The 15204-nt window shown below is 33.8% G+C and overlaps 1 protein-coding gene across 2 annotated transcripts in view; it reads right to left on the bottom strand.

The window, feature by feature from the left end:
* NEDD1 (neural precursor cell expressed, developmentally down-regulated 1) overlaps window positions 1–15204 on the bottom strand; it is a 46314-nt gene that overhangs the window by 15234 nt on the left and 15876 nt on the right. For both annotated transcript variants that reach the window (XR_003121931.1, XM_025403713.1), the window contains exons 6-8: window positions 3296–3525; window positions 1726–1927; window positions 1156–1351 (exon numbers count right to left, since the gene is read on the bottom strand). Coding sequence is in view for 1 of the 2 variants with exons in the window: in XM_025403713.1 (XP_025259498.1) it covers window positions 1156–1351; window positions 1726–1927; window positions 3296–3525 (628 nt within the window). In the remaining variant the exon portion in view is untranslated. The remainder of the gene's footprint in view (window positions 1–1155; window positions 1352–1725; window positions 1928–3295; window positions 3526–15204) is intronic.

Below are 15204 nucleotides of genomic sequence, written 5' to 3'. Positions count from 1 at the left end.
ACTCAAAGTTATATTTCAAAAATAATTTCTTCCTTAACTAGATATGAATTATCTTTGTCTCCAGGAGTTCCTAAATAAGAACCTAAGTATTTTTCTAATATATAATGGCTCTTATATAAGGATGATATAGATATTCACAGGAAATTTATAGTGAACATACTTACTTTAAAATACTACTCTACACTATCAAGATCAACAAAATAAAGTTTTACTTCTACTTGGAAATAGCAAAATCATACTACAAAAACACCAATAAATATTTTTGCCGAAGTATTTATCCTGAAAAATTTAAAAGACATCAATATATGCATTTCTACTGAGCACAGTATTTTGGAAACATACTAGTATACCATGTAGACTTTTTAAAGTATTTGCTGCACATTGACAGTATAGCATAACTTCTTAAAATAAAAATGAAAAGGTTTTCAGGAATTTAGAGAATATTTTCTTTATTGTGAGCAAGAAATATTTTCTACAGTAAGTATGGGAAAGCTTATCATATGGGAAAGCTTAACACATATATGATAACACATATAACATATAACACATCAATAAAGTCTAAATGAATCCTGTTTCAGAACTGTTTCATCAATTATATCAGAGAAGAAATCATTAAAAATTGCAACATTCTCATTTATTTTTATTTAACAAATTACGAATATACTGCTTAATATGTGCCAGGCACTATTTAGTACTTTAAAATACTCGTTTCATCACTTGACTTACTTTTCATTCTAAAATGTGAAATAAAAAGAGCCATTAATAGCTTTTTTTTTTTTTTTAATGAAGAGATCGAATCATAAGACAGTGTCAAAGTTTCATATTCTCTACTGGTTAATCTGAAGACACAATGAAAAGCCATTCAGTATATAGTAGGATTAAGGATGAATAATTTCTGAGTTAGCCTTCTTCCATTTTTAAGATAATATTTCTCACAAGAGAAGTTTAGCTAAATAGGGGCCTTTTAACATTTTTGAAATTAATAGCTAAAGTTACTATTTTCACTTCTTCAATGATTTTCACTTCTACTAATTTTACCTAAATACTCAAAGAAATTTGAATTCTAGGTTCTTGAAGAATGTGCAAATTATATGTAAGCCAAAAAACAAAAAACAAAAACAAAAAACCCTCCAACAATATATAAGCAATATTTACCTGCTTTTTCTTGAACAGCAACTGTTCCTTTCCCCACAGCTGACGTCATAGGCTGTGGTAGAACTGTGGCAATGGACGTGGCGGGTGCTTCTCTGACAATTCCGGAATTCTGAACTCCTCCACTAGCAGCGTTCACATTAACACTTCGTTTGTTCACTGTTGTGGGCTTATTTGAACAGCCTTTATTTAAACTTGACTGAAATGTAATGGAATATTTAAAAGCTCAGATTACTAATGTTTCATACTATACATTAATATTTTATAAATTCCCTGTTAGATTAAAAAATGAATTTTTTTCCTTGCAAATCTTAAGCTTGCTGGCAGATCTGAGTTTCCCTCTAAATCAAAATGTCATTTAAAATACTTTTAAAGAGAGAAATATATAAGAATAAAAAAAAAAAGTTTTAAACTAAATATCAAATGGCTTTGTACTAAATTATATAATATTACATGTAAAATCATTATGTAATTATGAAACAAAACTATACTGTGTTTGACAATATATAATTTCCATATTCTGAGTTAGATTTATTTAATAAAATCAAAAATGCTGAAATGAAAATGTCTCACCTTAGTAAGAACAGTGGAGTACTGAAATGCTATACATTGCACAGATGTCTTGTGAGCACTGATGGTCTTAACTGGTGATTTCAACATTCTTAAATCATATTGATATATTTTCCCCCGGGAAGATCCAATAGCCAAAGTGGCTCCATCAGGCATGAAATCTACTGCAGTTAGAGGAGTGTCAGCCACTAAAGTTTTCACCAGCCTATGGGAAGGAGAACAAAGTATGTGTAGTATGTTATTGTGTACGGGTATATTAGCTTATATAAGTAACTATACCAAAACCAGAGTTAACACTTCAAACTGATCAAAGAGCACACATTTCCCAAATATTTGTTTAAAGCATAATTTCAGAATTTGACTTAGAGACATTTCTAATAAAATGGCATGTAGAGAACTGCCAAACATTCCATCTTACTTTTCTATTCACTTCCAATAAGTACATTCTGCATCTTACAGAAGCAGCACCTACTTCTTTAATTATTATTCTGAGAGTGAATGTAGCAGAACTGTCTATTACGCCACAAACAGGGGCTCTGCCCTCAGGGTTGAGGAGGACCTAAGTATCCACTTTCCATTAATGACCTGCTTAGGCCTCATGAGGACTATGACCTTTCACAGGGGTGCAGCTGTTACTTTGTTCTTAGTTGTGCAGTTTTGACCAAAAAGCTAAGAGGAACACAGTTCACATGCTTGATCCTTAGGAAACTAATAAAGAAATATGGATGGTGATCTGCTGAAGCTGAGCTCTTTACTGGTGTGTCTAGTATAAGAGAATAATGGCTTACTGGGCTCTCAGTAAATTGTTCCATAAAAGAAGACAGCAAATAAGTCCTAACAGTAAAAATTCTAGCATCATAATAAAGGCTGACAGTGGGACCTTCCCTTGTAGTATCATTCATACTCCACATGATCTACAGACAGTGTTAAGCATCTTGAATACAACTGTATCACTCTTGCATTCTTTTTTGTTTCTTTTAGCTAACTAAGCATACCTAAATTTAACAAGAAGAGGGTACAGTGGGCCCAAATGCTTAGAAGATTATGTACACCAGTACACAATCAGTATTTCTTAACTGGGAGCAACCAGGGGACATCTGGCAATGTCTGGACACCATTTAGGCTATTGGTATTTAGTAAGCAGAGGCCAGGGATGCTGATGAATATCCTACAACACCCAGGACAGCCCCTCACAACAAAGAATTACCCAGCCAAAAATGTCAATGGTTTCAAACCTTCCTCTAGATAATTAATCAGTTTTAAAGCAAATTAATCATTTGGGTTAAAAACATATGCATTTTATCATATTTTGAAAAAGACGCTAAAATTAAAATGTGAAGTCATTAAGATGTCATCTCTCTATGTTCATGTTTCAGAAGTACTCTAAATACTACCTGCAATCCATCTATTTTTTTCTGCTTGAAAAGAAAATTCTTTCTTACTAGATTCATCAACTGTACAAACTTTAGGACCCCTGGACATTAGTCAGAGGTCTATACAAATCACAAATATGCCTGTTAATGGAATAATAGCTATTTGTTACTAAATTTAAAAATAAGCATGTCACACTTACTTCTTACTTGAAGTGTCATAGAGGATGATTCTTTTATCCAAGCCTATGGTTACAAAGAGCAATTCATTGACAGGAGAAAAACAGATGCCTGAAGCTGGAGCTTTGTGTACACTGTCAAAGTTATGGTATGGATTCTGACTATTTACATCCCAGAGAGTTACTATTCCATTATCCGAAACACTGCCCAGTAGTGATTTCTTAAACAAGGAGTACTTCAACTGCCGAACAGACTACAAAAATGAAAGAATAAATTTTATGTAATTATAAGCATTCACAAGGATGTTTTATATAAGCCATATAAATTATGGCCAACCACACTATTCACATGGGGTTTAGGATTTCTCTGATGTGTAAGAGTGACAGGTTTCAGCCAGGCATGGTGGCTCACGCCTGTAATTCCAGCACTTCGGGAGGCTGAGGCCGGTGGATCATCAGAGGTCAGGAGTTCAAGACCAGCCTGGCCAACCTAGTGAAACCCTATCTTTACTAAAAATACAAAAATTAGCTGGGCATAGTGGCAGGCACCTGTAATCCCAGCTACTCAGGAGGCTGAGGCAGAGGAGGCGGAGGTTGTAGTGAGCCAAGATCACGCCATTGTACTCCAGTCTGGGCAACAGAGTGAGACGCTGTCTTAAAAACAAAACAAAACAAAAAAAACAAAAACAAACAAACAAACAACTCTGTCTTAAAAAAAAAAAGAAAAAAAGAGTAACAAACTTCAATCATGACAACCACAGTGTCATTTAGTGGACCATAAGATGACACACCAATAACTGAAACATACCAATCAATAGTCTATTAATATTCGCCATTTTATTATCTTGGAGTATAGCTACCTCAATCTTCCCCTTTCAGAGGAAAAATATAATACATTGAGATTATCTACATGAATTCATCAGGGTTAGAACATTCACCATATATAAAAGGCCTAGTCACAGTCAAATCATGAACAAGTAAAAGGGAATACTGGGAGAAAAAAAAGCAATAATATTTTGTATTTGTTTTTTATATCTTAGATATTTTGATGCATTCGTTTGAATCTGAGCATCTGATGCACTGACAATTCAACACTTGAAGCATAATTTAAAAAAAAAAATTAAACCACAAAGGAAAAACTGGCAACACTCTAGACTGGGGATGGACTATATCCACTGTTTCCAAACCATCAGCCTGAGGGCAATGCTGGCCTTTCTCTAAACACAAATCCCTGCGGGGAGTGGAGATATTCTCTCTTCTTAGTTTCTATGGACCAGAATAAACAAAGATTTAGTTTGAATAAACTGATCTTAGATTAAAACTAACTGAATTTTATCTACTTTTCTTATTAAAATGTTACTCTCAAACTTGTATTGATGTTGTCATTTACTAGGCTGAGAATTAAGTACTTTACATTTAAGCTATTTTTTTCCTACAAATTTATATTCTACTTAACTCTAAAATGTCTAAAATAATATATATTAGATCTCAATAACAAAAAAAAATTGTCTAGGAAATACAGACTTTTTTTTTCTAAGAAAAAAAAAAGGAGTATTAGTCACCTGGCACCTAAGTTAAGACAATTAATATGTTAACCCATTAAATATGGCTCATTTTCAATGGCTAAAGTACAAAGAGAAAATGTTGGTTTACATAGTTTTTATTTTTGTTGGGAAAAAGTATATCCAACTTGAATAGTCAAATCTTTTCTCTGGTCTATATTCAAGAAAAATAAACTACATGAATATTAACTATATAAAAGACACAGAGCTCCTTAGTACATTATGTTAATGATTACAGAGTCATACACAACATATCAAAATATAAGGCAAAACATGATTTCTAAATAGATTTCTACAGCACTTTAGGAGTTCATATAGTTATGGTCCTTCACATGATCTAAATTTAGACTAAATATACAAGTAGAATTTTTTAAAACACCATAAAAATCATAGACCTGGTAGATTCTCAAAGTTCATAAAGTTTAACCTTTTAGCAACAGCAGGAATTTTCCTAAAACATCCTTAAAACATGGTCATCCAGAATCTGCTTGCAGGTAGCAAGGAACAAGAAGTTTACCACTGTCTATAATACAACTTGATAACCAGTTAAAAAACATATTCTTGATCAAGACAAAAAAAAAAAAAAGGCTAAAGATAATGATAAATGTTCCTTTCAGATAAACCTAAGTTCAGTGAACGCTCAGCAAACCTCTGTATGATTTAAGTGAATTACTTAAACTCTCCAAAACTCAGTGTTGTCATTTACATAACAGAAAACACTCTTGTTTTCCTGTCACAATTATTTTAAGGATTAAATAGCATTTCTGTAAAGAATCAGGTACACAGCAGCTGTCACCACCATTTTCAGAAGTTCATAACTTACTTGCTCATCACTGCTTATGTACCCACCATTCAAACATCTTTTACATATATTTTTAAAGACCCTTAAGTAACCACACTGAATTCTTTAAATGCCTCCAATTATTTCTGTGATAATACTAACAGAATTTCATTTCTTAACTTTCTACATCTATTAAATCTTCTCTTTAGAATATCATTAAGATATTAGCTAAGAATCCTGGATAAACAAAACACTGATTTACTAAATTATATATATATATAATTTATATATATATTTTTTTGTGTGTGTGTGTGTGTGTATATATATATATATATATTTTTTTTTTTTTTTTTAAGCGACAGGATTTCGCCATTTTGCCTAGGCTGGTCTCAAACTCCCAGATTCAAGCACCCCACCTGCCTCAGCTTCCCAAAGTGCTGGGATTACAGGTGTGAGCCACCACACCTGGCCTCCAAATTATATTTAAAATAAATATTAACTTATTTTAGTATCAGCAGCACTTAAGTCATTAAGTCCCTATCTTGTTCCAGACTAAACTATTTATAAGAAAAGAATTAAATCAAGAAGCTTATGGGGGGAAAAAAAAATCCCAGCACCATAAGCAACAATGCTATTTTTTCTTGTAACACATTATTGGGTAAGAATGTTGTGTGTTTATGGAGGAGGGAGACTGTTTCTAAATATAAAAAGCACACCACTCACTACAGGTGAGGGGAGGGTTTCAAAAACTTATTCTTAAAGGGCCAGACAGTAAATATTTTATGCTATTGTACTGAAAAGTAGTTACAGATAATATACAGATGAAAAGCATGGCTGTGTTCCAGTAAACTTTACAAAAATAAGTAGGCTACACCATTGGTTATAGTTTGTCAGTCTCTACTAAGATAATTATTTAATAGAAAAAAGGTTTTTTTTGATCACAAAGAAGAAAAATCATCCATAATCCCACCCAAAATCATCCATAAACCCAGAGAAAAGCTGGTTGACATTTTGAGGGGATGTCCTTTAAGTATTTTTCTGTGTGTATGTATGTTTCTGTGTATTCAGTATAGTATCAACAGAAAACCTGGAATCACGCTTTATAATAAACAGTCATGTTAATGTTTTCTACGTGATTTTAATAGCTGTTTAAGATATGAATGCACGAGTACACCAATTTATCTAAATAATCATGTCAGACATTTGGGTTACTTCTGATTTGCAAATACTCTGATTACTACCCTTTTTAAAAATTATTAATTTATGAAAAAAATTGTAATTCATTGTTGTTCATGCCTTAAAGGTTCTCAGTTGAAAATATGAAATGACTATTTGTCTTTCTTCTTTTGCAAATTGCTCATTATTCTACTTTGCCTATTTTCTATCGGGCTATGAAGATTTTTAAAATACTAATTTGCAACTTGCTGTTAATATAGTAAGAACATTAATGCTCTCATAGATTGTAAATACCTTCCCCATTTCATTTAAATTTTAGGAATTTTTATCTTGCTTTTTGTCAGAAGTTTTAAATTTTTATATATTTAAATGTATCAAACTTGTTGCCAGTGACTTATGACTATACTTCTTTATATTTATGCTTATAAAAGCCTTCCCTTTGCACAGATAAGAATACACATTCACATCATTTTCTTACTAGGCACTATAAAGCAGGGAGAAATTAATATAAACATCTTAATATACATATGTACATACACACATATATATGGTCACAAATATACATAGTGTTCCTTTGACTCCATACTAGCTTCTTGATTCCCAGGGCCTTATTTCAAGCACAAATCAACTGTCACCTAAGCCACTGCATAGTTATCCTATTTCCATTCTCAGTGGCTTACTATCCATCCTCCACTCTGTTGCAATAACTAACATCTTCAAACCCGAAAATCTCAACATATTTGTCTTTTGCTTAAAATCCTTTCAATGGGAGGTCTCTGAGAAGTTACTGGTTACAGTGGTGGCAGAGTTTCTGAATGGCTGTCAATACTGTGAGTGCATGCGCGAGTGTGTGTGCGTGTACGTATGTGTGTGCGTATGTGCATGTGTATGCAGAAAAGCAGGCCTGAGACTGCCTATCTTTAAAAAGTCCTGCACTCAGGGTTGGTCCTTGGCTAGCATCTGCGAACTTGGGTTTTGGAAGGGGTCCCACTGCCTTAACTGATAAGAATGGCCCACTCGCTCTGCCTAAACTTATTTGTGACAGATATGGTTTAAGGCTGAACCACAGCTGAATACCTAATTTCCCTCTGGGAGTTTGGATTTTGGTATGTGCTAGGCAATGGGCTCCTAGATATAACCAGCCCGCCAGTAAAAACCCTGGTCACTGAGGCTCTAACAAGCTTCCCTGGTAGACAACATTTCATATATGTTGTCACAATTTGATCCTGGAGGGGTTAAGCACATCCACTCTAGGAGAAGACTCTTGAAAGCTCACATCTGGTTTCCTGTGGCCTTCATCCCCCCGCACTTTTCTCTTTGCTGGTTTTGCTACTTTGTATTCTTTCACTATAAAACAAATCATAGCCATGAGTATGACTATACACAGAATCCTGTGAATCCTAGAGAATGACCAAATTTGGTCTTAGAAATCCCCAACACAGCGTGAGTGTGAGCGTGTGTGTGTGTGTGTGTGTGTGTGTGTGTGTTTTACAACAGATAATAAACTAGATGACCAAAAACTAAAATCCCACGGACAACATTCACAACAAATTAGATGATCAGGTATCCCCATGAACCCCCAAATACATGCTGAGAGGTCAAACAATTAACAGCCATAAGTCTTTCATGGTATTGGTGTCTCTGCAGAAGGAAGTAGAAGGAAATAACAAGGAGTCTGAGATCTGAGAACAGAAGCAGCCCATAACGGTCAAAAGGTATTCACAAAAAAGCATGTTGGCCAATTTTACAACCTCAGCCGAAACCCAGAACATCCACTTCATTAACGGGTCTGTGCTACAGGTTTGCAGGAAGGTCAGGACAAGAGCAGTCCAGCCAGAGAATTCCAAAACTGACCAGCCAAAGTGTGTCCCTCCCAGGTCACAGCCCCACACTGAGGAGATCTGCTAGGAGTGGAAGCAAACCTGAACAGGATGGAGGCAACAGAGCTGAAGGAAACAAAGGTTCAGATAGGTGGAAAAGCAGAGCAGAGCCAGGGAACCCCAGAAAGCAAGCAGCCATTAAAAAATATACATATACTTTTACAAATATATATACACACACATATATACATAAACATATATACATATACATATATTTATTTACATATATACATATACATATACATATATATATATATATATAAAAGAAAACAATGGGGAGCTCTGTGAAGTTAGAAAAGCCACTTGACCCCCTTCTGTCTAGAAGTTCAGGGAAACTAAAACTAATTTCACAGATATATCCCACACAAACTTATGAAAACAAAGAGAACAAGGAGAAAAACGTTCTCAACAGATGACCAGAAAGAAAAAAAAAAAAAAACAAGACATTAAGAAAAAAACATAAATTTAAAACTCAGAAACGAGATGTCAGAACTTGGGAAAGAATTAGAAATTTTTAAAATCTCTTCAAAAATGAAGGCTAATTTAGAAGGAATTCAAAAATGAATAAACAACAGACAATACCTTAAAGACAGGTTAAAAAGGAAGTAATTTTTAAAAATCAAAAAGAAATAAGAAAAAAGTTTAAAAACACTTGAGAAAAAATGATAAACCACTGAAGATAAGAAAAGAAAATGCAACAACAAAAAATCCAAAGAGAGAAAAAGCATACTAAAAAATTATAATTTAAAAAAAATTTCCAAAAATAAAAGATTTGAAACTACATATTAAGAAACATACTGTGAGCCAGGCATAGTGGCTCACGCCTGTAATCCCAACACTTTGGGAGGCCGAGGCAAGCAGATCACGAGGTCAGGAGATCGAGACCATCCTGGCCAACACGGTGAAACCCTGTCTCTACTAAAATAAATACAAAAAATTAGCCAGGAGTGGTGGCGGGCGCCTGTAGTCCCAGCTACTCGGGAGGCTGAGGCAGGAGAATGGCGTGAACCCAGGAGGCAGAGCTTGCAGTGAGCCGAGATCGCGCCAGTGTACTCCAGCCTGGGCGAAAGAATGAGACTCTGTCTCAAAAGAAAAAAAAAAAAGAAAAGAAACACAAGCTATGTACCTAACAGTAGCAATATATAATGACCAACATCAAGATATATTCTAGAAAAATTACTTGGCTTTAAAGAAAAAAAATTCCTTCAAATAACCTAGGAATAAAAAACTAGTGATTCAGTAACGTAAAAGGGTTTCAAAAGCTATGAAATCACATCACACATTTGAGACCAAAGATAATAGAGTAACACTTAAGCTTCTTAAAGAAAATATAAGCCTGCTACTAAATTACATTGAAAGAGAACTTGTACTCTCAAAGAAAAAAGTCAAAAAGCAGAAGATACATACTTATGAAAACAATATTAACATGCTCATTTTTATTATAAAAATTTGGAAAATAAAACAATAGAGGACTGTTTAGGTAAATGATGGCACTGAATAACGAAATACATGCAGTCATTAAAAATTATGGTTATGAAGACTAATAATATGAGGATACCCAGGGTAGATCACTAATGAGAACAGGCAGAAAACATGACTGGACAAACAGAATGAGTATAACTATATGGATGGTAGACAGAGATATACATAGAAACACTGTAAGAAAATATCTTTCAAGTAGCTTTCCATTAAAGAAAATTTAGAAGAGAAAAATAGAAGGAAAAAAGGCTTTAAGAAGAAAAATACAGATCATCCATTTATTTTATGCCTAAATGTCAATTATAAAACTGCTCAAGAACATATTATATAGGCTTGTCAAGCGTATACAAATACTATAGAAATATACAGAGAATCAAAGAAATGTTATCATAAAACCATTTTATACCAATGCTCCTATGTAACATAAAAGAGACCACTTCTAGATAAAAAGTCTTTGTAGTCCAAGTTTTTGAGTGCTGCAATTCTGGTATAAACAAAACCAGTCAATGAAATAAACCAATTTAGAATAGACTCATTCTTGAGAAAACTGTTATTTCTAAAAATGTAATTAATATTTACATTTACCAGATCCCCATACTCAAGCAGACACTTAATGCTTACAAAATCTATACATAAAACATTTCATTTAGGAAAAGCAAATGGATTTAACATATACTGAATAACATATACTGAAATGTCACAGAAAACCTACATTTAAAGATCGTTTTTTAATCTAAGGAATCAATACAATAGATTGACATTTGTAATTGCTTTGCAAAAGGCTGCAGCTTGAGAAAGGTAACACAGGTTAACCTATTTGTGAGCCTAAGATGCTGAACTTGCCAAAGAGTGACATGCAATTATAACCTAAGCAGTCTGTCAGCCCAGCAGTTCTGCAGAAGCAGCGAGGCTCTTTTCCCCTGCAGAAAGACACTGTGATCCACATAAAGCGAGTAACTTTAATTCAGCTCAGACATTTCAAAGTTGGATTCCAAATATAAGGAATCTTATTTCCAATATAAAATTCAGTATGATGCAGATTCTGTGAGATTCTACATTCCTGTCACTTTCACTAAGACACTAATTAATTTTTAAAGATTTCAAATTCATGATTGTTGACAGAGACAAAAACAGAAAAATTTTTAATTTAATCACAGATGTGCCCCATTTACCACTTTTCTCAGTAAGTAAAACTTAACACAGAAATTGGGCTTAAGTAACAGACTGAATTCAATTATGTCAACTTTTTGACAGATTTGAAATTGTTATGAACATTTAAACATGAATGAACATGACATATACACACACACACTTTTTTTTTTTTTTTTTTTTTTTTTTGAGATAGGGTCTCACTCTGTCACCCAGGCTGGCGTGCAGTGGCACAGTCATGGCTCACTGCAGCCTCAACCTCCCAGGCTCAATCACTCCTCTCACCTCAGCCTCCTCAGTAGCTAGGACTACAGGCGTGCACCACCACACCTAGCTAATTTTTGTATTTTTTGTAGAGATGGCATTTCACCATGTTGCCCAGGATGGTCTCCTGTGCTCAAGAAATCCACCTGCCTTGGCCTCCTAAAGTGCTGGAATTCTAGGTGTGAACCACTGTGCCTGGTCACAATATTTTTAAACTGAACTGAATTTTGAGAAATTTTAATAAAAGTTTTTTTAATGAATAAACATTCATTAAGTAGCAGTTTGATGCTTTGGGCCACAATCAGATAAAACAGGCAGTACTACTTGTAGGAAAAAAAACTAATTTGAAAAGAAAAATTCCAAAGGTTTAAATTATGTTGCCCATAAAAATGAAACATAAGTATGTAAAATCACGAAAACTGTCTTTCCTCACTAAGAAAACTGGGACTGCATCCTTACCAGCAGAAGCCAACTTATATTTCTGAGCCCATGTATTGTTTTAATGGTATAACTTATTGAAGAAAAATGAAATAAAATGGTATACACAACAAATATAACCATTTGTTCCAGGGAAAGGGGAAAAAAACCAACAGACTCTAGTCAAATTTTTCACCATCTTTCATGCTCTCATTTTTAAATCAGTCTAAAACACAAAATAGGATTACTGGGGTCAACTTGCAACTGGGTTTGGAGAGAACACATTAAATCTAAAGATGTTCAAATCATTTTAGAGAAGTAAATCACAAAAGGTATTTTAATAGATTGGTATTCATTAAAAGCACACAATAACAGCTAACATTCACTGACCTCTTACCAAATGGTAAGCAATGTGATAAACACACTCACCATCTCATTTAGCCATCAAAAAAAAAAAAAAAATCCCATTGAAAGTATATTATTCTCACTTGACAGATAAGGAAAAGGAGGCTTGAGAGTTAAGTAACTCGTTCAAGTTCACTCAGCTAGCTAAGGTGCTTTACTCCTAGTGCTCTCCAAATAAATGTGGGACTTACCATGTAAAGCTACATCAAAAGATCCTACAGAGATGCAGAATGCCCAAGCAGGAGGCAGCAGGCCCATGAAGATCTCAAGTTCTAGTTTATCTGACCTTAGATAAGAGATAAGCTTTGAGCATTACTGTTTTCCTAAACTAAAAGATATATTTAATTCAGTTCCCTGTGCAAAGTTATCAATGAAAATCCTTTCAAAATCAGTAATACAGCAACCTATCACCTAGAATTTTAGAAGATATTTGTGTGAGGAAGAGGTATAGGTACATATTGGACTCCTGCACAAAGAGACAAGAAAATACTGTAAAGTTTCCATAAGCTTTTCATCCTCAAATCCTTATACATTCAGCTGCTCCTGAGCTAGATATACAAAAGAAAATGCTACCAATTCTGAGGAGTTGATATGTAAAATAGTCAATTAAGAGTTGTATGATCTGAAAGTCCTGGAATCTATTTTCTCATTTGTAAAATGAGAACATATACCTCACAAGTTAGTAGCAAAGATTAAATGAGAGAAGGTAATATAATGCAATGATCACAGTGCTGAAACACAATATATGGTGGTAAGCATTCTATGCAGTGATCACCTCTGCTTACAGCGCTCTCCAAATCCTCTCACCACCTTCTCTGGTCCCTCACCAACAACCCAGGTCTGAATAACTTGCACCCTTCCTCAGGCTGCCACTGAGACATCATTTCCTTTAAAATGCTTTTCTATTCTTCCCAAATGGCTTAGGTGTCTCTCCTGTATGTTCCCTTGGAACTCTGCAGTTTATTGCTTCCACAGCACTTAACATTTTATTTGGTTAACTGTATACTTACTTGCTTATTGCTACTTTCATCTAGGATGGATAAATATGAATTATAGGAGCTAAATGATGTAAAACTTCCAACATAAGTAGTAAAATTTGCCCACAATATACAGCACCCTAATAAGACAAAGGATATCTACAACACAAACCTTACAATTACTATCATGCTTGGTAGTAAACTGTGAATGCTTCTTCCTGAATTTGGGGACAAAATAAAGATGTCCACTATCATCACTTCTATTCAACACTGGATTGGAGAGCCTAGTCAATGCAATAAAGAAAAAGTAATAACATACATAAAGATCAGGAAATAAGAAATAAAAACTTATTATTCACAGATGACAGACATGATAGTGTATAAACTATAAATGCAAAAAAAAAAATCTACAAATTCTTTCAAAAGAATCAAGACTGTCCAAGCTATTAAGTGAATTCAGCAGAATTTTTGGATAAAATGACAAAAGACAAATATCAACTGTGTTTCTCTACAAGCCACAAAGAATTGGAAAATAAAATTTAACAAAAAATGCAATTAAAATATATCATCAAAAAAATCAAATGCATAGTAATAAATCTACTAAAAGATATGCAAGACTTCTACAGTAAAAACAAAACACTGCTAAGAAAAATTAAAGACTTAAATAGATAGTTATACCATGTTCAAGGAAGAATTAATATTGTTAAGATAGTAGTTGTTCCTAAATTGGTCCACAGATCCAATATCTCAATCAAAATGAAGCAGATTTTTTGTTAGAAATGGGCAAGCTGATTCTAAAATTCAGCTAGAAACGCAAAAGGCCCAGAGTAGTCAAAGTGAAGTTAAAAATATCACGATTTACCATAAAGCTACAATAATCAAAACTAGTAACAAACTAGACCAACGTAACAAAACAGAACGACTACAAACTAACCAATACAGTTATCAGTTTCGTAAGAAGGCATTACTGTAATTTAGTGGGGATAGGTTGGTCTTTGTAATAAATAACATCGGTACAATTAGATATCTACATGGAATGTAGGACCCTCTCTCACACAATACACAAAAATTAATTTGAAATGGATCATAACAAACATAAATAAGAAAGATAAAACAACAAAGCTTCTAAAAGAAAACACAGAACAGTATCTTCAAAACCTTGGGGCAGGCAAGATTCTTCAAGAGAACACAAAAAGCAGCAAACATAAAAGAAAAGACTGACATATGAGACTTGACTTCATTAAATTTAAGAACTTCTGTTCATTAAAACACACACACACACACACACACACACACACACACACACACACACAAAACCAGGTATTAAGGAGTAAAATGGCAAGCCGTGGCTGAAGGAAGACATTTGCAACATGCATATCCCCAAAATGAATCTACCTGCAATACATAAGAAATCATAAATAAATTTTTAAAACACATATAACCCAACATAAAAACAGGCAACAGATTTGAACAGTCACTTCACAAAAGAAGACATATAAAAATTTACTTAACATCATTCAACATGGACAAATGCAAATTAAAACCACCATGAGACAGCACTAGATAACCATCAAAGTGGCAAAAATAAGACAGATAATGCCAAGTATTAGCAAAAATGTGGAGCAACTCGATCTCACATCCAGTTGGATTTCACTTTAGAAAACGTTTTGGCAATTTTTCATGAAGTAAAACTGTATGCCTATGCTACAATCCAGCAATTCCACTCCTAAGTATTTACTCAAAAGAAATAAAAACATAATCTTAAAAAAAGACCTGTACAAAAATATTCACAGTAGCTACCCTGTAACAGGTAAAACAAGACAATTCACTGCTCATCAACAAT

Source organism: Theropithecus gelada, chromosome 11 (assembly GCF_003255815.1).
Source record: "Theropithecus gelada isolate Dixy chromosome 11, Tgel_1.0, whole genome shotgun sequence".
Lineage (NCBI taxonomy): Eukaryota > Metazoa > Chordata > Mammalia > Primates > Cercopithecidae > Theropithecus > Theropithecus gelada.
This window is presented reverse-complemented; position numbering and strand designations above follow the sequence as displayed.